The 22,237-nt window shown below is 59.2% G+C and overlaps 2 protein-coding genes across 11 annotated transcripts in view; both read left to right on the top strand.

Moving 5' to 3' along the window:
• Positions 1-5,663: 5,663 nt before the first annotated feature.
• On the top strand, positions 5,664-16,389 carry OPN4 (opsin 4). Of its 2 annotated transcripts, none has more exons than XM_040623904.1 (10): positions 5,664-5,792; positions 7,208-7,353; positions 8,818-8,951; positions 9,277-9,480; positions 10,116-10,287; positions 10,739-10,903; positions 11,827-11,934; positions 12,876-13,056; positions 14,223-14,366; positions 16,351-16,389. In XM_040623904.1, the coding sequence occupies exons 1-10, from the start codon at positions 5,664-5,666 to the stop codon at positions 16,387-16,389; spliced, it is 1,422 nt and encodes a 473-aa protein (XP_040479838.1). The 2 variants fall into 2 exon arrangements, with proteins under 2 accessions (XP_040479838.1, XP_008694349.1); XM_008696127.1 differs by having other exon boundaries at positions 7,208-7,386.
• A 2,672-nt stretch (positions 16,390-19,061) lies between these two features.
• Positions 19,062-22,237, top strand: part of LDB3 (LIM domain binding 3) — a 70,073-nt gene continuing 66,897 nt past the window's right edge. For 8 of the 9 annotated variants that reach the window (XM_008696130.2, XM_008696128.2, XM_040623925.1 and 5 more), the window contains exons 1-2: positions 19,226-19,298; positions 19,390-19,505. In XM_008696130.2, coding sequence (XP_008694352.1) covers positions 19,413-19,505 — 93 coding nt within the window. In that variant the 5' untranslated portion in view covers positions 19,226-19,298; positions 19,390-19,412. Of the gene's footprint in view, positions 19,134-19,225; positions 19,299-19,389; positions 19,506-22,237 lie in introns of those variants that run through there. The other variant, XM_008696129.2, reaches the window with a different exon arrangement.

Raw genomic sequence — 22,237 nt, 5'->3', positions numbered from 1 at the left:
CCGCCTGGGAGTCCAGAGATGTGTATGGAAGGCGTTAGCATAAAGATGTAGGTCGGGTGCCTAAGACTTTGTGTTAGGCAGTGTTTTTATAAAAATCACAGTGCTGGGGCACCTGGGTGGCTCAGTTGGTTAAGCGTCTGCCTTTAGCTCAGGTCATGATCTCGGGGTCCTGGGACCAAGCCCCATGTCGGGCTCTCCGCTCAGTGGGGAGTCTGCTTCTCCCTCTCCCTCTGCCCCTCCCCTTGCTCATTCTGTCTCTCTCTCTCTCTCTCAAATAAATAAATAAATAAATAAAATCTCTAAAAAAAGTAAAATAAAATAAAAATCCTAGTGCCTAGGCTATCCCCTAGGCCAACTGAATCAGAGTCTCTGGGTTTGGGCTCAGGTGACATCATTTTCTAAGCTCCCCGATGATTCCAGGGTGCCTTGGGGGCTGGATGTGAAGGCATGGAACAGAGTGGTGGGCAGGAAGAGAGAGGAAAGAGGCCCCAGAGGTTAACAGAGGTCCATCTGTGAGCTGACTGGGAGTTTTGTCCAGAGCCTCAACTGGCCCAGGTGGGGAAGGGAGGATGGGAGAGAAGACTGGGGTCCCTGAAGAAACCCGAAAACAGAGGGTGCCAACCATCACCAGTCCCTGACTTTGACTGTCCGACTGCCAGCAGCTCCTGGAGTTAGCTGGTTTTCTGAGAAGAGAGAATGAGCACCTTCCGTCCCAACCCACTGCCCTGCAAAGAGCCAAGCCCCATATTCTCTGCGGGTAGAAAAGCTGGGGCCTCTGGACACAGTGGGGCTGGCTGTGCTTGGGCAGGGAGCTCACACGCGCACCAGGACCTCATTTCCCCTCTGGGAGAAGGCGTGTGGCCCTTACGCCTGCCTTGCCTCCTGCTGCCCTTCTGCTCCCTGACCCAGAGGGCTTCGGGAGCGGCCCATGCTGCCACAAAGTGGGCTGTGAGCCTGACAAGACCCGCCATATCCGTCTCAATCCCTCTGCCACCAGGTGAAAAGATTAGGGGCTCACATTGCTGAAGCCTGCAGTGTTCCAGGTGGGTGGTTCATTTCTCTTGTCAAATTAAAGCGTTGCATCCAATGAAGTATCTCCCTCTCTGTTCTGTAGATAAGGAAGGAGGCTCAGAGGGCAAGATGGAGTCACCCGAGGTCACACAGCTCCACGGGTGGCGCAGTGCTGGCTGACCCCAGTGTCCTTGTGCCGAGGTGGGGGCGTTTGTGCTGTGCAAGCATCACAGCCCGGGGCGAAGCCAGGACTTGCCCTCTCCTGCTTCGGCAGCCCCCGTACACTTGGAGAGAGGCAGCCTAGGGCGCTCTATACACTTTCTCACGAATAACCCCCATTCTACGGAGGAGGAAACTAAGTCTCAGAGATCATAGATGCTAGTCACTTCCAGATACTGACAGCAGATAGGGGTAAAGCTGGAAGACCAGCGGAGGTCACCTGACCTGCCAGGGTGGGGGGTTGGGGCACGAGAGGGATTTGTAATGTTTACAGCCTTGGGAATCCCCCTGCAAAGCCAACAGGTCCACAGCCACATCAAAAGACAAAGCCAATTCAAGTTCAGGGATTGCATTCAGAAATCTTCCAGGTCCACTCATGCAATGCTCAGAAACCTGAGGGCTTATGGGCTGTTTACTCACTGAGAATGAACCCAGACACGCGTCACATGCTAGAAATGTTCTTCACGGAGCACATCTCTGTGGTTGTGTGGATTTCCATGCTGCCCCATGCTTGTCCTCTACGAGCAGTCAGAAATTGCTCTGGGCTGTTAGACATCAAAGTGGATGCTTTCCTCCCTTCCTCTCCCCCTCAGACAAAGGCTCCACTTGGTAGGGAAGAGCTCAGGAACTTGGTTAAGATCAGTGAAAACACCATGAGGAAGAAAATTGTTTCTCCTGCTATCCCAGCGTGTTACCAAAGGTCAAAAAAAGTATATAGTCCCAAGGTGGTTCAAGCCACTCTCTGGGTGTGTCCCTAGGAAATCTCAAAGGCTCTAAGAAATCAATCTCATGCTTCAAATCTGGCAGCAAGCTCTTGCTTTCCACGGCTGCGGGGCGTGCCCAAGGCACATGCCTCTCTAGGGTGTGTAATCAGTTTTCAAGTTAAACGTTTGTTCTTGAGGCGCCTGGGTGGCTCAGTCAGTTGAGCCTCCAACTCTTGATTTTGGCTCATGTCATGATCTCAGGGTCATGGGATCGAGCCCCACGTCGGGCTCTGAGCGCAGAGCGGAGTCTGCTTGGGATTCTCTCTCTCCCTCTCCCTCTGCCCCTCCCACTGCTTGCTTGAGCGCTCTCTCTAAATAAATAAATAAACAAATAAAATCTTTTTTAAAAAAGTTTGTTCTTTTGGTCTTACTCATATTTTCCTTGCCTTTCTGTTTCCCTGGTCTTCTCTTGCACCTGTTGGCCGGCCCTGACTCCCCTCAACAGAAGCTTCCAGCTAAGGGAAGGAAGAAGCTAGTTTCTGGGGTTGGCGGTGTGTGTGTGTGTGTGTGTGTGTGTGTGTGTGTGTGTGTGTGTGACTGTCTCATTCCCTCCTGATAACACAGCAAGGGTGCCCAGGGCAGCCACTGTGACTGATGCTAGCCCAGGGCAGGGCACACTGTAATCATTTAATAAATGCACAGTCCTTGGATGGGTATGAAGTTGGAGCCCCAGACTGGACTCACTGAAACGACACACAGGGACCAGGCAGGATGGGCAAAGGAAACATCTCTGAAGGCCCTGGGTCAGGATCCCAGGCCAAGAAGGTGGGCATCAGAAGGTAGCAAACCCAGGAGCCACCATAGGTGCTCCTGTGGGGACAGGAAAGCCCCCCACAGTGCTGTGTAAACTCTGTCCCACGGCTCTACCCTGGCTAGACCCCGTTTTCGCTATCATAGGGTGCACAGGAGGCACCTCAGTGGGAGCACTCCAGAATGGGGAGTAAGGGTGGGAAGAGCCACAAAGAGGTGGGCCACCAGGACCAAAAGGACCCTCGGATGGCTCTGGGGACATTAGCAGGACCACTGGGCTACTCGGCTGGCTCCCGAGGGGCAGGCTCCACTGGTGGGAGGGGGGATGGCGCTCAGAGCAGGCAGAAGGGCAGAGCTGTATCTGCTGCACTATGAGAAGATAGCAGAAGAGCAAGATTTTCCGAATTTCTGAGTTTATGTCCTCACTCCCACCCCAGGCCATGGGACAGAGGGCCCTATTCTGACAGGGTTTGCCTGGAACCCAGCAGGTTCCAGGTGAGGGGGGGCCCAGGTGAGGGGCTGGCTGGGTGCCGACAGGAATATGTTCATTAAGACATTTAATATTCCCCTGGCAACAGCTTCTGGGAGTTTCCCAGGAGTCTCTGGGTAACCCGATAGCCCTTACCAGCAGCCTCAGGACGAGGAAAGTGATCCCTAGCAGTGAAGAGGATGGGAATGGCATGGGAGCGGCCTTGCAGAGCTGCCTGCTAGGCCAGGTCACAGAGACCTGCCTCCCTGGACACTGGTGCTGTGGCCAGAAAGACAGAAACGCAGGGGCCCCAGGCCTATCCTCCTGGCTTTTCTATCAGCTTTTTTTTTTTTTAGATTTTTAAAAAATTTATTTATCAGAGAGACAGCGAGCACAAGCAGGGGGCACGGCAGGGCAGAAGGAGAAGTGGGCTCCCTGCTGAGCAAGGAGTCCAATGTGGGACTCGGTCCCAGGACCCTGAGATCATGACCTGAGCCGAAGGCCGATGCCCAACCGACTAAGCTACCCAGGCGCCCCTCTATCAGCTTTTCTTATAAGAGCTTTCAGGACTTCTCTACAACGGACAGGAATTCTGGGGCTCAGAAGTAAGTACAGTTGGCATCAGGGCCCTGTGGACAGTGTCCATGACATTGGTTGATTCTAGTCCCCCAACAAGTGTGAGTTGAACACACTGAATGAACACAACTGAGATGTGCCTAACTCCTGCTTGATCTGACATAAAACACCACAGGCCCTGTCTCCCTGGCCGCTCAGGCCTCCTGCTTCCTGTGTCCCTAGAACTCGTCTGAGGGTGAGGGGCCTGGAGAGCTTTCCCCATCTGCAGGCAGGCCGGTGAGATGCGAGGAACAGGCCATGCAGAACTGGAGGCGAGGGCTCCGGGTACCACAGTGCACACTCAACTCCTTCAGATCTCCCAGCACTGTGGGTGTGTATGTGCAGGGGGAGTGAGCGGGATTGCGCATGACTCCTAGGCCATGCTGAACAGAAGGGCGGCTCGGGCTGGTCCAGGGGAACCCAGAGCCTGGCCGGGCAGCCAGCTGACACCACTACCCACCCAAGACTCAGGCCATCCTTTCACAAGCAGCCTCTGGGGAGAGGTAACAAAAAATCAAGGTGCTAGAACCCCTGCGGGTGAACTGGGAAGGCTGGCTGGGGGGTGGGAGGTGGGGACCCTCAACGTCTACTGGCTACCGTGGCAGGTTGGGGGCAGGGTGGAGGGATGATAACATGTGTGTGCCACAGAAGCCCCCAGAGCCAGAGGCTAGCCTTGAACATTCGCCTGCCCTCAGCTACTGGACTAGGAGAGGAAAAGATGCCAGGCCCTCCTTCAAGGGAGTGGGCACTAGCCAGGATGGGAACTGTGAAGGGTTGGAGGCCCCCTTCCCTGTTTGTCCCTGTGCTGATTCCTGAGAGGGAGCGGGGCCCCTGAGACTGTCGACAGGGAAGCCAGGATGTGCATGAAAAGGCTGGGTCCCACTCTGAGGCAGGCCTGGAGAGAGACCGGACGGGCAGAGCAGCAGAAGTGGGGCCCTGGGTTTGTGGGGGATGCAGCTGGACACCTGCGAGGTCTGAGGAGAGTGACGGAAGGCCAAGGGCTCCCCCACCTCGGACCCGTGACTTGTAAGTAGGACAGCTTGGGCAGTGGTGTTGCCCCCAGGGGACAGTTAAACACTGTGTCCTTGAAGGCTGAGGCTGCCCGTGGAGCACATCCTTTTAGCTTCTCCGTCTGCACAATGGGTGACCAGGTTGGCTCTGCGGGGGTGGCTGTGAAGATGGGATGGACTCGTGCGGGCTGAACTGGGGGCCAGGCGCCCCATGGAAAGGGGGAAGCTGCCCCTGGACAGCCGTGGGGGTTACTGAGGGCAGCAGAGGCTGTTCCTGATGAGCTCGGGGGAGAAAGAGAGCCTTGTCAGAGGGGAGGACAAAGCCTTCTGCCCAATGTCTAGGAGCCTAAGCATGGCAGAATACACACACACACACACACACACACACACACATTCACACTGACACACGCTCTCCTACTCTTGTGCACACACACACACACACACACACTTTCACACATGCGTGCCGCCATCATCAGACCTTCTGTGGACAGACACCCAGGGACCTGTGTCTGAGGGAGCCCGCAGTACTGAGCAACTGGGCATGTGCACTCCCAGCTCTGCTACTTAAAGGTGGGGACAGACCCTGTGGCTGTGAGTCGCCATAGCTGTGACACTCGTTCCTTTGTGCTTCACTGGACACAGCAGTCACCAGCCCCAAGAGTAGCTCCAGGCTGGGTCCACGCAGGACGCAGGGACGGGCGGCCGGCAGACCAGACAGGAGTGCTGAGGTCGGAGGAAGTTTGGGAGGCTGGGCACGGCTAATATCCTGACTCCCCGTGCCCTCGACTTCTCGGTGGGCTCGAGAAAGGACTACCCCACCTCAGGATGAACCCTCCTTCGGGACCCAGAGCCCAGGAGCCTAGCTGCGTGGACACCCCAGCCTCACCCAGCAGGTGGGACAGCTCCCGGAGCAGCACCTCCAGCCCGGGCCAAGCTCTGCCCGTCAGCCCCACGGTAAGCCTGGGGCCAGTGTGTGCGCACACAGAGCCTTCCCTCCCGACCCTGGCCTCCCTGCTGGGGACACCCAGGGGCTTTGACAGGGAGATAGAAAAGGCCTGAGCTCCTCTGTGAGCCCTCAGGCGTGTTACTGGAGCTCTCTGGGCCTGTCTTCCACGAAGAGGTCAACAGAGGAGAGTGTGGGCCATGTCCTTCCCTACGGAGAGCATCCGAGGAACAGAAAGGCCAACCCTAAAGGACAAGGGCCTGGAATGGCCCGGACCTGCCCTTGGCTGCATCCATTCTCTTCCGAGGGTGGTTGGATAACCCGCAGAGACTTGCAGGGAGGCAGGCACACCCGAGGCCTCTGGATTGTCCAGCCCAGAGTGAGGGGGTGGGTGCCCTCTGCTGCCTGATATTCTGGCCAGGGCCCCAGGGTCATACCGCACCAAACCCACTGTTAACCGGGGAGGACTGTGGGTGCCCTGAGGACCCGGGGATGCTGGCCTACATCCTGGATAGGACGGGAAGGCTCCGTAGCTATAGGAGGCAAGACAGAGACTAAATTGCCCTCTTTTCCAGGAAAGGAGCTGGGGCAGAGGGTTCTTTAAAGCCCTTTCTGCTGGCCGCATGGCGTCACAACCTCCCTGTAATGACCCTGGGGGACCTAAGCTTTCTTTTTTCTTTTTTAAGTTTATTTATTTAAGATGTATTTATTTATTGGAGAGAGCAGGGAGGGGCAGAGGGAGAGGGAGAGAGAGAGTCTCAAGCAGTGTCCCTGCTGAGTGCAGAGCCCAACTCGGGGCTCAACCTCACAACCCTGAGATCGTGACCTGAGCCAAAATCACGAGTCGGACGCTCAACCGACTTCCACCAGCCAGGGGCCCCCTAAGCTTTCCTTTTAAAGGGGAATTCTTATCCCCCGTCTCATGTTGGTATCAAGGTCAGCGCTCCCCACTTATGCTGTGGGGGAGTACAACCTCTTCTTTGAGGCTGGGGAGGGGGTGGGGCTCCTGAGGAAAGGGGTTCCACCCAGCTTCACCACCCCAGAGTCTGCAGGGCCTGGAATACCATTGCTAACTGCCTTGAGTGCTTCCGTCAGGGCCCATACAGTGGTTAGGAAGCCCTGAGGGGATGGTTCTGCCTTCTCCCCAAGGAAATGGCCCTCCTTGTCAGACATGTGTCTGTCTGTCCATCCAGCCTCCAACAGGTGATCCTAGAAGCCCCATGCCTCAGTGCTACAGTGCAGGAGCTCGGGCTTGACTTTAGAGAGACCTGTGTTTCCACTATGGTTCTGCCACTTCCTAGCAGTGTGGGCAAGTGGCTGTGCCACTCTGAGCCTGTTTCCTTACTGGGAACCTTAACCTTTCGTTCTCAGGGTTATTCCAGATGATAGGATAATGTGATGCTCTTGTTTCTCTGTCTCTCCATAGGCAGCCGGGGCTCGGGCTGCTGCCTGGGTCCCCTTCCCAACGGTGGATGTTCCGGACTACGCCCACTACACCCTGGGCACAGTGATCCTGCTGGTGGGGCTCACGGGGATGCTGGGCAATCTGATGGTCATCTATACCTTCTGCAGGTGCCTGGTTGGAGGGACTAGGGCGTGGGCACCGCGGGCAGCCAGCCATGCAGAGACGGGACAGCAAAGCTGTCGCCAGCTCTCCAGGGCACTGTTGAGCTTGGATGGGGACGCCACTGCCAAGCCTTCAGTGGTCTCAGGACAGGTCTCCATCTTCTAGCTTAGGGAAGGGGCCAAAAAATAGTCCAGGGCAACTTGAGTGGCACATGCCAATTGGACCCCAGGCACACGTGTAGGACGAATGTCCCTGCAACTCACACGCGTCTGCCCATTCTGCCCTGCTCTCAGCTCACCTCCACGTCACCTGCCCCCATGGGCATGTCCCTCTGCCTCGACAAGCAGCCCTGGCAACAGGGTCCTGAGTCCTCAAGACCCTCAGCAAACACCCTTGCCAACACCCAGCTTCCTTCCCCACCTGCCCCATTCTTGGGCTGAGTGGCTGAGACAGGCAGGTGAAGAGGTGAATCCCTGACCCTACTACCTTGCCTATTAGCAGAACTGACTTTGGGCAAGTCACTTATTCTCTGTGGGTCCATTTTTCTTTTCTATTTTTTTTAAACTTATTTATTTGAGAAAGAGAGAGCAAGAGCATGAGTGGGGTGGAGAGGCAGAGGGAAAGGGAGAAGCAGGCTACCCATTGAGCAGGGAACCCCATGCGGGACTCGATCCCAGGACTCTGGGATCATGACCTGAGCTGAATGTAGACACTTAACCGACTGAGCCACCCAGGCGTCTCTGTGGGTCCATTTTTCTCGTCTGCAAACTGGGGTTGTGATTTACTTCATAGAGTCGATGTGTGATTGTGCAAGTTTATGTCTGTGCGGTGCCCGTCAAATAAGTGTTTGAATCCTGGCAATGCCGCTTACTGAGTCTTGTTATCTGGAGCAAGCCACCTCACGGGTGGGAGCCTCAGCATTCCCATCTGGAAAAGAGGGAGGGGTAGATGCAAAGATGGATGATTACGGGAGAGGAGTTTGTGAAAGTGCCTGGCCTGTGGGGCACACCTGTCTGTCCCCTGCCCCGGGCCAACCCTGAGTGTGAAGACTGTAGAGATACTGACGAAGGGGGCAAGGAGGACAGCTGGGGAGGAAGGAGGTGAGACGAGCTCTTGGGAAGGCACGGCTGAGCACGCAGGAGGGAGAACTGGCCTGGAGGGGTGCAGAGGAAGGAGGGGTGTGTCCAAGGAGAGAGTGCGGGCCATGCAGAGGGGATCCCGAGGGCGAGAGGAGGAAACAGACGTGTCCTAAAGCCAGCTAGGGCTGGGCGCAGGGCACTCTGGGGCGGGATTGCTGTCCACAGGAGGCAAGAGTTGCTGCCTGGTGGGGGCCTCACTCTCAGCCCATGCAGTCAGGCTCTAGAGTCATCTGGCTAGTGCTTGCCGGGCAGCAGCACGGGTGGCGGCCCTGTGGCTTGTGCCCGTGTGCGTGTGTGCAGCACGTCCTGACAGCTTCCGACCCTTCACAGGACCAGAGGCCTCAGGACGCCGTCCAACGTGTTCATCATCAACCTCGCGGTCAGCGACTTTCTCATGTCCTTCACGCAGGCCCCCGTCTTCTTCGCCAGCAGTCTCCATAAGCGGTGGCTCTTCGGGGAGGCAGGTAGACCTTCCGGGGTCCCTTCTGCTGGAGGGAGGAGGAGGGTTGTGGCCCGGATGACCACCGTGGAGGCTGGCCTCGGATGAGAGGTGATTGGCTCTTCCTGGGCGGAGGGTGGGTGGCCGCCCTGGAGCCCGTGAGTGAGCAAGAGGGAAGACTCAGCTTCTGGGCCAGATGTGCCAAGGAGCCAGAGTGGAGAGGGGCTCAGGGCTGCTCTTCTGGAGAGGTGAAGGCAGGAGCTGGGTATGTGTCATCCCCAGACCCTCCCTCCCCTGGGGTACCTCTCGGGCTCCTGCCGCGGTCTGAGGCCAGGGAGCTGTGCCCACAGGCTGCGAGTTCTATGCCTTCTGTGGGGCTGTCTTCGGCATCACGTCCATGATCACCCTGACGGCCATCGCTCTGGACCGCTACCTGGTGATCACGCACCCGCTGGCCACCATCGGGGTGGTGTCCAAGAGGCGGGCGGCGCTTGTCCTGGCGGGCGTCTGGCTCTATGCCCTGGCCTGGAGTCTGCCGCCCTTCTTTGGCTGGAGTAAGTGGACTGGGGGAATCGGGAGAGAGGAGGATGAGCTGGGCGGGGCACGTGCAAGGGCAGGCAGGTAGACTTGGGCTGGCCAGCGGGCAGGAGGGGCCAAAGGAGTGCTCGAGCCTCAAGGCAGACGGATATTCAGGGGGCGTGACCAGCAGCAGGGGAAACTGAGGTAGCACCACCAGCAATCAGAGGATGACCTGGGCTCCCATCCCCAATACCGGGGAAGACCACATGGTTCCTGGGCAGCGGGAAGTGACGGGGGCATCTGATGCTCAGCTGTAGTGTCAGGCAGGCCTCGGGGTGTAGGCTTCAGCAAGTAGGAGACTTAGCAGCGAGGCACCCACCTTTCTGTGGCAGGACCGAAAACCTGGCCCAAATCTGGAGGAATAAGACCCTGGGGCTATGTTCAGTGGAGGTCTCAGTTCCAACCTGGCAAAAATGGGCAGCAGGGTGCTTTGCCTGCTAGAACTGGCTGGAAAAGCTCGCCTCCACAAGCCCTGGCTTCCTCACTGCCCTGGGCAGGGCTGAGTGGGGACCAGTGTCCAGGGAGCTCGAACCCCACATCCAAAGCCCCTGCTAGATGAGGAGCCTCAAGTATGCTGCCCCAAAGGCTGAGCTCTACTCCTGGCTCCCAGGCGCCTACGTGCCCGAGGGGCTGCTGACCTCTTGCTCCTGGGACTACCTGAGCTTCACGCCGTCAGTGCGAGCCTATACCATGCTGCTCTTCTGCTTCGTGTTCTTGCTCCCCCTGCTGGTCATCATCTACTGCTACGTCTTCATCTTCAAGGCCATCCGGGAGACAGGCCAGTAAGAGCTGGGTGCGGAGGAGGGGCTGGATGGGAGGGTGGCCACACCCCTTTGCCAGGGCTGTCCCTACCCTCCCCCCAGGCTCACACTGCACCCTCCCCAGGACATTCTCAGCTCCAGATAGGCAAAGACAAGCTGAGCCCTTGTGCTTAGGGGGTGAGGTGCCTAGAGACCAGCACAACCTGGGTGCCTAGAGAAGTCTCAGGAGACAGGGGCTTCTGAGGAGGGGCCCTTTAGGCTTGATGAGGAGGTCTGCGGGCTAGAGAAGACACCACAGATGGAACCACAGGGAGGCAGCTTAGGCTGGATGTAATGGAGAACTTCCTGGGAGTCAGGGCTTCCTGCACTGGAGAGAACAGCCAGGTCCAGGGAGCCTCCCCCATGGCAGCCATGACCGTGGCCCTCACCGTTACCAGAGTGGGGTCAGACTTGGACTTTGTGCCCGTGCTAGGGCTCTCCAGACTTTCAGGGCCTGCGAGGGCGGTGTTAGGTCCCCTCGACAACGGCAGCGGCTACAGAGAGAGTGGAAAATGGCCAAGATTGAGCTGCTGGTCATCCTTCTCTTCGTGCTCTCCTGGGCCCCCTACTCCACTGTGGCCCTGATGGGCTTTGCTGGGTGAGCAGTGCCCAAGGGGCTGGGACAGGGGCTGGAGGGGGAGGGAAGAGGGTAAGGGGACCCTGGGGTGACCTCTCCCTCCCCAGCCCAAGCCTGAGCCAGCCTCACAGCCATTCATTCATTCTCCCTTGGGTGGCAGCAAGGTTCCCTGCAGGAAATGTCCCTGCCACTTCCTCGAGGCACTGGGACACATGCTGGGGGAGTTCTGGGCCATGTTGGATTTGGCCTGAGGGCCTGCAGGGACTCCCAGGTCCTGCCAGATCCCACGGGAACATAAGACTCTCCTTGAGGTTCTGGCTCCCTCTTCACGGGGGCTGTGGGCACACGGCCAGGGGTGCCGCTCACCTCCTGCCTGCCAGCCCTTCATGGCTAGAGTCTGGGGACTTGATGTCTGCAGCGACGAGGACATAGGCCAGACTTCAGAAGCACTTTGAAGCAGTGAGAGTTATTCATCCTGGGAAGTATTTGGGTATGAGACCTCCTTGTGCAGGAAGGGCCTGGTCCCCGGTAAGGCTGTCTTGTGGTCACTCTAAGAGAGCCAGGGGAGCAGTGGGCCTCAGGGTTGCGTGGGACAGGGGAGGAGCTGGCCAGAGGGCCAGAGTCCATGGGGATGGGGAGGGTTTCCTGCTAGCGGCACAGGCTCCAAGCTATCATGGGACCTGGCGGAACCCCCCAACCTGGCTCATCTTCCTCTCAGCAACCCTCCCTCAATGGCTCCCCAGGTTCCTGCTCACCTCAGATCAGAATTCTCCCGGCATTACAGTCCCTCTTATAAGGCTGGCTTGGTCATGCTGGTTTGGGCCAGGCTGGGTTGCACCCCACAGGGCCTGGCCTAGAGGAAGAAGGTTCCTGAGAGGGCGGGTGGGCTGTGGAGTCTCTGGGAGGGCCAGCTGGCAGGGGGAGCCACAGCTTCTCTGTCCTAGGTACGCGCACGTCCTGACTCCCTACATGAATACAGTGCCTGCTGTCATCGCCAAGGCTTCTGCCATCCACAACCCCATCATTTATGCCATCACCCACCCCAAGTACAGGTGCGGCCCTCCTCCAGGACCCAGCCCCAGGTCCCCAGGCCATGGAGGGCCTGAAGCAGTGAATGGGGGCAGAGGCTGGCCATCTTTCCTGTCTCTTGTATACGCACTGGTGGGGGCCTCTAGCAGCTGGGAGTAGCAAGTGGTACTGGGTGGGGTCTGGAGCTGGTGTGACCCCCTTTGCCGCTCCACTCTCCCGGGCGAATCAGCTGGGAGGGACATCAGAGCTCCCTGGGCAGTGTCCAGTCCTGCCTATGGGATTTTTGGAGCCAAGGCCAAAAGGCAGCCAGGATGGCCGGTCAGCAGTGATACCCCCTGCAAAGAGAAGAAGCCCCCAGACACCAATGTCCTGGAAAGACCACAGTCAGGAAAGGTTCGAGGGCCCTGGTGGAGGCCCGGGGGTGGTTCTGGCCCAGAGCGCTCTCTGCTGATGGATTCCCAGCACAGCTGGCCTCTCCCGCGAGGGGCCCTTCAGTGCTTCCTCTTGCCTGGTTGTGTCGGTAACTCGCCACCCTGCTGAGGCCAGCTGCAGGCTCAGAGGCTGCTCAGGAGTGTCCCTGGTCCTCACTGGAAGAGATGCGGCTTGGGCCAGCCCCTTGAGAGCTGAGACCAAGCACTTTGCCGAACCTGCCACCCTCTGTGCCCACGGCCCCACTGCCTGTCTGTCCATCCCGAAGTCTATAAGCCCGTCAGTCTCTTTCACCGCAGCATCTGTCTGTCCTTCCTCATCACCTCCTATGACTGCCAGTGTCTTTTTGTCCATTCCCATCACCCCAGCATTTGTCTGTCCTCATAACCCCAGTGTCTGAACCACCCCATTTCCCCCTTCTGTCCACTCGCATCAGCCCCGTATCAGTCTGTCCATCCACCCCCATCAGTCTGTCCAGACACCCATCCTGGTGTCTGCCCGTCCACCCCCCTAACCAGATGTTCTCTTCCTGCAGAATGGCCATTGCCCAGCACCTGCCCTGCCTGGGGGTGCTGCTGGCTGTGTCAGGCCAGCGCGGTGGCCCCTACGCCAGCTACCGCTCCACCCACCGCTCCACACTGAGCAGCCAGGCCTCAGACCTCAGCTGGATCTCCGGACAGAAGCGCCAGGCGTCCCTGGGCTCGGAGAGTGAGGTGGTAAGGATGCGATGGTCTCCCAAGGACAGCACCTCGTCCTACTTTCCTCAACCACGCCAGCCTCAGGCCTCTGAGACCGAGGGACCCTCAGGACCCTGGGACGCTGGCAGGAAGAGCCCTTCACAACTGCCCCATGGCCTTCCCTTGCCTCATCCCCCCTCACAGGCAGGGGCCCTGGGGCCAGAGAGGCAGTGGGTTGGCCCAAGGTCACCCAGTAGCAGGGCCAGGACTGATGCATCTTCCAACGCCAGGTCATCTCTCTTCCACGCTGGCAGTATTCCAGGGGCTTAGAGCCACGAAAGGACAGGCATTTCTAGCCCTAGATGGGCCGCCTGAGAGACAGGCAGGAGCTGCTTCAGGGCCCTTTGTTCTTAGCATTAAGCCCCTCCTCCTGGAAGCCTTGAGGATCCCACAGGATGCAGTGGAAGGAGTATTGGCCCCGGAGTTGGGGGACCTGAGTTCAAGCCTCGGTTCTACCACAGCCTCACTGTGTGAGCGTGGGAAGGTCACTCACCCCCTCTGAGCCTCTGTGTTCTTCTCTAAAAGGGAAAGCAGTTGTCTCTACATGGCTAGGGTGCACATGAGTGGGTGCTGACCCCACAGTTTTTGTTAGCCCTAGGAGCTACTGGCCTGCCAGCCCCTCTTTGGGGCCCGGGGCTGTGATGCCCCCTAATGTCCCCAGGAGAGCTCTCTGTGCTGTGGCCTCGTGTCCCCAGCCACACCTGGGCTCCTCCATCATTGTAACTACAGGGCCCACGCTGGGCCTCACCAAGAATCTCCACTGGCCTCTTCCCACTGCTCCCATCCCTGGGGGGTCTCAGTGGAGGAGCTGAGGGAGGAGCTGTCAGAGATCCTTTCCCTGAACCACACATAGTGAATGACATCAAGGAGTGAATGGTATCTGTCAACAGAGGCCTAGACCCTCATGAAGACGGACCCATCCTACATGCTTAGAAGGCACACACACACACACACACACACACACACACTAGCATGGGCACTCACAGTTTGTAGGGATTTGGTGACCAGAGAGCCTACAGTGTCATGGACCTCATTGCAGTGACCTCCTGTGTGGAGGATGGAGACAGTCTTGGCTGGGGAAGAGGGCAGGAGCGGGACTTCGGAATGTCCCTCTCACCTCACAGTGACTCTCCCACCTTCCCCAGGGCTGGATGGACACGGAGGCAGCGGCCGTGTGGGGGGCTACCCAGCAAGTGAGCGGACGCTTCCCCTGCAGTCAGGGCCTGGAGGACATGGAAGCCAAGGCCCCTCTCAGGCCCCAGGGGCAGGAAGCAGAGACTCCTGGGAAGGTGATTGGGCCTGGCACCTGCCAATCCATACAGGGGTGGGGACAAGGGGCGAGTAGCCCAGGGAGTGGCCAGGAAAGGGAAGCTGTTCTTGTGGGCAAGCCCAGTGCCCTCTGGGAATCACTCCTTCCCCACCCAGGTGACCCTTGCCTGTTTGGGGTGCCTGGGGGTCTCTGTGACTCCACGATGCTCTGAGCAGGCCTGAGTGAGGTCTGTGGCGCACCTGAGAGTGTCCGTGTGATTGTTGTGACCCTGCCTACGCACATACATGGCAAGCGGTGGTGGCTCTGCTGTGCTGTGAGGAACATACGGCATGTGTGTGTGTGTGAGCAGGACGCGTGCGCAGTGAGTCAGGGCAGTATGACTTGTGCCTGTGTGTGACCATGTGGCCTGCACATGCTCTCGTCCCTGTGACACCACAGGGCACAGGACTGAGTGTGCCCCAACATGTCTGCTCTAACTGCGTGGGACCAAGTGTGGGTGGTGTGTACCTCTCTGCGTGATTGGAGGCTGGAGGTACCTGGGGGGGGGGTGCCGCGAGCTGTGTATGTGCTCGCAGTGAATGCCCTGAGATTAGGATGTCACCCAGAATACTTGTGGCTATTAAAAGAAGGCCAGCTGTCAGCCCAAGTGCCTATGGAACGGAATGTCGATGGCGATTAGAGAAGACCATACTCTGGAACGCTGGAAATGCCGTGTGCACAGGCTCCAAGGCTACCCTTCCCCCTCCCCCCTCAGCCGACAGCTCCCCACCCAGCCCCTCCGTTCACACCCGCACAACACCCCCAGCTCCTGGGCTCTCTTGGGCTTCCCCAGTGAGCCCACGACCATGTCCTGCCTTACTTCCCCAGGGGCTGTTCCCTGGGCATCCCAGAGAGGGGGCGACCTGGGCTGTTCCCTCCAGCTGGGGAGCCCCTGCCTCTCCTGGGGAGCACCGCTCCCCTGCTGCTCCAGCCCCAGGGAAGACTCACTCCCCAGCCCTGAGCCTGGGCACTGTGTATGGCCACAGAGGCCAGGACAGAGATGGGCATCGCCCCCCGGGGCTGGTGGGGCCATGATGAAAGGCACTGTGCCCGTCCTGGAGGGAATACTGGGCTGGGCTGTGGCACAGGGCAGAGAGGGACAGCACATCAGCCATCACCTAACACGTGTGATAAGCACTGCCATCGAGGTATCAGCACACAAGGTGCTGAAAGAAGAGGCAAGTCCCTGAGGGCTCCCCAGGGAAGGTGGAGGTGAAGCAAGGATTGCCAGGCAGCGTGGGGGTCATGTTGAGCGGTCCAGGCTGAGGAAACACCCTGTGTGAATGCGGCAGGGGGGCACTGGGGGGGCTTGGTGTGTCCTGGAACAGAATGTTGCTCTGTGACCTGGGAGCAGCCAGAGGGACTCTGGGAGCTGGTGGTGGGGACATAAGAGAAGAAAAGAAGGGAAGGAGGTGGTCGGACTGTGGGGAGGCCCAATCAGGTGTTGACCTGAGCAGTATGAGCCGGGGGAGCAGGGAGCCGTGGGAGGGAGGATTGGGTGGGGGCCCTGCGGTGGGCTCCGTCAGCCTCGCAGGGTGGTGGGGCCTTTCTGCAGTGGCTGGGGAAGCTCAGGTTGAATGGGATGAGCCAGGAGGAAGTTGGTGCTTTAGGACAGGCAAGAAATGAGGTATTGAAGGCAGCAGGTGGGGGGTGCTGGGGCCCCAGGAGGAGTGGAGGAAGTAGGGGCAGAGGGAGCTCAGTCCGGCCCGACTGTAGGAATCTGATAGCCTGGGAGACAACCCAGGAGGGTGTCCTGCCAGTGGCCTTAGACATGGCCGGCTCCATCCTCCAGGCCATATTGCCTGGGGACTCAGAGAAGGCCCATCTCCCAGCCAGGACCCCACGTGGCCCCTCCAGGCAACCTCCCTTCACCGCCCAGTGACCCTATACATGGAGGGTCATTGGGAGACTGCTTCCAGTGGGACACTCCTTGGGCTAAAGAGACGTGTGCTATTTGCTTTCAGACCAAGGGGCTGCTCCCCAGCCTGAACCCCAGGATGTAGGGTGCCCATCGGCTCCCCTTTTCTTCTGGGACACATCCAGCCCCTTCACCTCCCCCTCAGACACACAGACCCAGGATGACCCCATAAGCCGGCTTTGGAAGTGGCCCTGTCACCCATGCTGTGCTGGATTCATGGCCCCACACCACAAAACTCCGGCCCTGCAGGTGCTCTGCACCCACTTCACATCTCAACAGCCTGTCCCCCAGGTTCAGCCTCAAGCGTGGGAGCCCAGGCCCTCCTGCTGCCTGGAGTCGGCCGCCTCTCCTCAAATGCTGCGTGACATGATTGTCCAGGCGTTGACAATGGCCACAGCTCCATGGGACACACCGGTTAATTCTGAGCTGCCTCTGCACCCAGTCTGGGCCTTTCACTGACACGGCCGGGCCAGCACGGCATCCCCGCAGCCAGCATGCGAAGCCGAACACAGACCTTCATGCGCCGGAAACTGCTGTTCCCCTCTCTCCTGCGTCTTCCTGAGGACTGTGTCTGCCATGGCCCACACGCTCGTGCACACTCTCCTGTATCAACATACTTGCACGCACCAGGCACACGCGTGCACGCTTTGCACCTGTGGTCCGTCTCACATCAGTGGTCCAAGTCCATCCTGGGGCTGTATGGCTCTGACAGCATACAGGAAAATAAAAAGCAGAGAAGTTCTCCTCAGACAAGCATGGTCTTTACCTATGGGTGTGGCGATGGGGGAGAGACCCAGGGCCTGACGTCCGATGCCTACAGCGGCCTTTCTTTCTCCCCTTGCTCTGTCCCCTACCTAGCAACTCTCACTGCTGAAGCCTCCATCTCAAACTGCGAGGGGCAGAGTGGAGGAGGGACAGAGACCAGGCTTGCCCCCGTCCCCACTCCCCAATAAGCTGCTGTTATCAGGAAGCAGTTTGTGCCCAGCCTGTGCAGACCAGCTGCTCTCTGCTGGCTTCCGGTCTCCCAGGGGAGGCAGTTGGAGGGAGGCTGGCCTTCCCCTTTAAGAGCATCCTTCCCACTCCCCCTCCCTCTCCCCAGAGGCAGCATCAGGCAGTGTGGCTGCCAGAGTCCAGAGAGAGCCCTGCAGCTCCAGGTACTGCCTAGCCCGGGGCTTCCCCTCCCACTATGGGACCGGAGCCTTTCTTTGCCCACACTGGTCATACTTGCTGCTGGACACTCTCCAGCTTGGCAGGACAGACCCTTCCCAGGAAAGGGGGGGAAAACTGGAGGTGGGGAGGGCTGGGATGGGGCCTGGGGGCGGGGCAGGGGCTGGTATGGGGGAGGGTGGGATGCTGGCCATGAGTGGCTGGCTTTCTGGGCCAGGCCTGGGTAGCGGGCGATAGACTGGGCTGTATGATACACAGCAGAAGAAGTGGTACAGTGGGTGAGAGAATACAGGTCCCCCCTTGACTTCTTCCACTTGATATTTTTGTGAACTTGGGCAATTTACCAAATGGCCCTGTGATGTGGGGACTCCTAGCTCGCATGTTGTATGGGCCAGGCCCAGGGCATCGGGTGGGGTGCTGGTGGCTGGGAAATTACTCATACCCAGGCCTGCACTGAGTCCTCAGGGCCCAGCTTAGGCTAGAGCCTTCCTGGAGGGCCAAAGAGCAGCCAGCCCAGCCACCTTCACCTTCCTTGAGCCTCGGTTTCTCTAGCCAGAGCCAGGATGGCCTCGAATTGTCTCCAGACCACATGGGGCCCAAGGTTTCTTCTGAGGAAGGGCTTCTGGAGGTATCTTGGCCCATAGGCCACACTGGCTGGAGTCCTGAGGGGCCTAGGCCCCCAGGCCCCCACCCAGAACACACTGTCTCTGGGTTATGAGCTGAACACACTGCACGCACTTCCCCGTCCTTATGCCTTCTGGCCCCATGTCCCAGCAGCTGAGCAAATGGCATCTCCTCCCCTCTTCCCTGCCCCCTGCCATTCCAGTGCAAAGGGCATGGGGACCTGGCATGCAACATTGGCAGCTGGAGCTTTCCATGCTGCTGTCAAGTTTTCCAGGGCACAAATGAGACAGGAGAACCAGGAATAACCTCCGGGCCCCTACAGGGTCTGGAAGGTGCAGGCCTGCCTCAGACCTGCTTTCAGACCCTAGGCCAGGACCCTGTGCCCTTCACTCCCATGCCTGGTCTGGGCAATGGAAAGTGCCTGCGTCACTGGGAACCCATTATCTGGCACAAGTCCAATAGGAATGAGCACCATTCAGGTGCTCCAGTGTGGCCTGGGTCCACTCCCTGTGTGACCTTGGAGAAGTCACTTAACTTCTCTGAGCCCTGGTTGCTACAGGTTGAGGTGGCAGCCTCTCAGGGTCTGAGGGGATAATGGCATGAGGGACCCGGAGCTGAGCTTGGCCATGACCAGAGCTCCTGCTATTATTATGACCGTTTTTACAGCTGGACAGCCCTCGCCCAACTGCTAGCCTCCTGAGCAGAAGCTCTGTCCAGGGCAGCTGGAGGCTTGGCTTGGTCCTAGGCTTCCTGCCGGGTGAGCTACAACCTCAGAGTCCTCACCAGGGAGCACAGGGCAGGAAGACAGCAAATTGCAAAGCCCCTGCCCGAAGGAGCTCAGCCACAGGCTTCTGGGCAAAGGGGTGGGGGTTGAGCAGGGCAGAGAGAGCACACATCTGGACTTTCCGAAGGGCAGAGGGAGCAAGGAGAGGAGAGCAAGGAGGAGAGAGCATTATCACTAATCTGGCCAGTCCCCTATCCTGCCCCCTGGGGGGTGCTGGGTGCTGGACACCCCTCCCCAGGGGCAATATTAGCCGTGTGAGTCACGGTGGGAGGCTGCGGGCGGGCGGAGTGTAGGGTTACAGTCCATTTATGGGCGCAGCAGAGGGCAGATATCAGTGTCGATGGCATTCGTTCCCAGCTATTCTTAGGAGCCTCTCAGGAGCTCCACACGGGCTGGCCAGACAGCAAGGGACGGAGCAGGCAAGGCTGGGGGTCGGGGTAGGGGTCCAGGTATAGGCTGGGGAGGTGGGTGCCTGAGGGCCCTCTCACCCCTCTTTTCTCTCATCCACAGAGGCTGCCGCTGTCAGCACAAGCATGTCTTACAGCGTGACCCTGACCGGGCCCGGGCCCTGGGGCTTCCGTCTCCAGGGGGGCAAGGACTTCAACATGCCGCTCACTATCTCCCGGGTGAGTGTGCTCTGCCCGCACAGCCTGGCACCCGCAGGGGTGGGGCACCCTCAGGGGAGGGTGTGTGCATCCCTCCATCCCTCCGCTGTCCTCCCTGAGGCTCTTGGAAAGCAGAGCATGCCCCATCCCCAGTCTGGGGGCTGGGACTGGCTCCCACTGGATACTGCCGGCCACAGACCCCTGGTTTCGGCCGTAGATGTTGTCCGCCTGAGCTCGCCAACCTGCCGTGAGTGTGAAACATGGGCAAGTGGTGGGTGTTTTGAGCCAAGAAGGAAATGCCAAGTTTGCTGGGTAGGCAGGCAGGTGGACAGAGTATAGTTAGAGCCTTCTTAAGCCCTTCCCTGGGGTGGGGTGAGCCCAGGGTGCCCCCGAGCCTGGAACATCTCCATGGAAGTGGGCAGCGGCTTTGGGGAGAGAGCACTCGTGCATGGAGAGGGCAGGTGACAGGCTGGCAGGTAGACGGGTGGACAGACTGATGACTTCAGCTGCCCTGCTGTCAGGGCTCAGGGCTGGGCTGCGCAGGGCAGGTAACTGGGCTCCAGCCCCCACTCCATCCCAGGCCCAAGGTAACAGTCTCACCTCCACTACCGCCCCCTTTCCAGGGCCTGCTGGGGATCTCCTACCCGCTTCCTCCCTCACCTGGCCAAGCCCCTGCCCATCCAGCCACAGCTGCTCTGCCTGTCTGACATCTCATTCCCCACGCTCACCTGGGGAAATGGCCCATATGTTCTTCAGTGTCTATGATCAGGGAACAGCCTGCTGGCGGTGTCACAGATCACTGGAGATTGTCTGAGTGGCTCCATTGCCCAGCCAGAAACACTCAAGCCCAGAGAGGTGATTAGCTAGGTCCGCTTGAGAGGAAGCTTTATCTTAACCACTGCCGTGTCTCCAGCACCCAGCGCAGTGTCTAGAACATGGTAGGCACTGAGGTAACACTTGTCGAGCGACCCCCCAGCAAGTCTGGCAGAGTTGGGGTGAAGACCCTGCAGCTCAGGGTGGACTGTGAGGTGTGGGAGGGCAAAGACAAGCCCTGCCTGTTGGGGTCGGCCTGGGGCTGAACGCCCTGCCCTGCTGCCGTGGGCACGAGGGGCAGCCTGAGGCTCTAGGCTGTCACTGGTGGGTGATGGATGGGCCAGGGAGGCAGTTTCTTCTTCAGGGCAGCAGAGATCTGCCGTAGGCCTGGGGGTGGGGATGGGGCTGGGCAAGGAGGCTCTCAGGTGGGCAGCCAGGGAAGGCCTGGAAGTGCTTGGCAGAGGGGACAGGGAGCCAATGCCCCCGTGGAGGAGCAGTTCCGGTTGGGGAACCTGATGTGGGCACTGGGGGGACCCCAAGGAGGAGAAGCCCCACTCAGGGGTGCCATAGGAGCTTCACAACAGCCGTAGAGGCCACGACCCCCCAGCGGGGGTGGGGAGGGGGTCACTGGCCGGGCTCTAGTCCAGGGAGAGGGCCATGTTCTCCATCCCGCTGGAGGTCTGGCTCATCTAACCTGAGTCTGCACACCTCCAGACCCACCGTCCCGGACACCACAGCGGGCCGCACTAGGAGGACGCCCAGAGACTTGCACGCCCTGCCTGATGATGTGGTGCTGTGTGGGCATTTGAGCCCCAGTGGACACGGCCCCTTGCCCCAGGACCCTGCAGAGCTCCCCACCAGCGTGGTTTACAGGGCTGTCTGCCCTCACTGTCATGGGTCCATAGGCCTCCCATGCCTGGGACTGAGCCCGTATCTCCCCCAGCCCTACAGTCCCCAAGGCCTCATGCTGGTGCTCCCTGCCCCAGCGGGTGGAAATGAGCCCCCTGGCTCAGGGGCACCCAGGATAGCCAATGACCTCACCCGGGATCTATGCGCCACCTGGCCTCGGCCAGCCCAGGGCTTATATTGCAGCACAGAAGCCTTAAGCTAGACAGCAGGAAGAATGTCCCCACTGCAGGGAAAGGATGTATTGGGATGTAATGGAGCCAATGACTAGGGGCCACCTTTATAAATAGAATCCACGGCTCAGGCAGGGCATCGGGGGATAGGTATAACACGTCTCAGCTCCCTTCGGAGGCGTGCCCCTAATCATCAAGGCCATGGAACAAGCTGGGCTGGGCGCTCCGTCCTCCCCAGGGCTTAGAACCTCTTGACAAACTTCTCTGGAGGGCCACTGATGCCCTGGGCTGGGGCATCCCCCAGCTCAAGGCTACTGGCCAGGCAGGGCCCAGGACACCCCCACCAGGGCTGTGGTATTTCCTACTGGGGCTCCCAAGACCCTTCTGCACCAGGAACCTCTCCCTCACGGGATGTAGGGCCAGTGGCTGCTCCAGCGTCCTGGGCTGAGCCTTTGCAACAGGGCAGTGGAGGCAAATTGCACGGGGGTTGGGGGGGTGGGGGGTAGGGGTGGGGGTAGCAAAGACAGGGCCTGCTCAGTCTCAGCAGGGCTGACGCCCCTGGGCACCTTTACTGCAATCCTGAGAGAGGTGGTCGGCCGGGCAGGGCTGGGATTACCATCTCACTTCAGCGCCAGGCAAGCTGAGGCTCAGACTTGCTCAGGAGCTCTGGTGACCTCAGTAACCCCTAACTCCCTGGCCTGCCCCTCTGCCCTTGAGCTAGGGATTAGGAGAAGAGGACCGAATGGGGCCTGTCAGCTGTAGACTCAGGCTGCCACTCCTCCTGTAAGAAGGCTGCCGCCCTCAGGCTGGGTGGTAGCTCCAGTCCCCACCCCACCCAGCACCCCCCCCCCGCCCCGCCCC

The sequence above is a fragment of the Ursus maritimus genome, unplaced genomic scaffold (assembly GCF_017311325.1).
Source record: "Ursus maritimus isolate PB19 unplaced genomic scaffold, ASM1731132v1 scaffold_7, whole genome shotgun sequence".
Classification (NCBI taxonomy): domain Eukaryota; kingdom Metazoa; phylum Chordata; class Mammalia; order Carnivora; family Ursidae; genus Ursus; species Ursus maritimus.
Note: the sequence above shows the minus strand (reverse complement) of the source record. Positions and strands in the feature narration are given on the sequence as shown.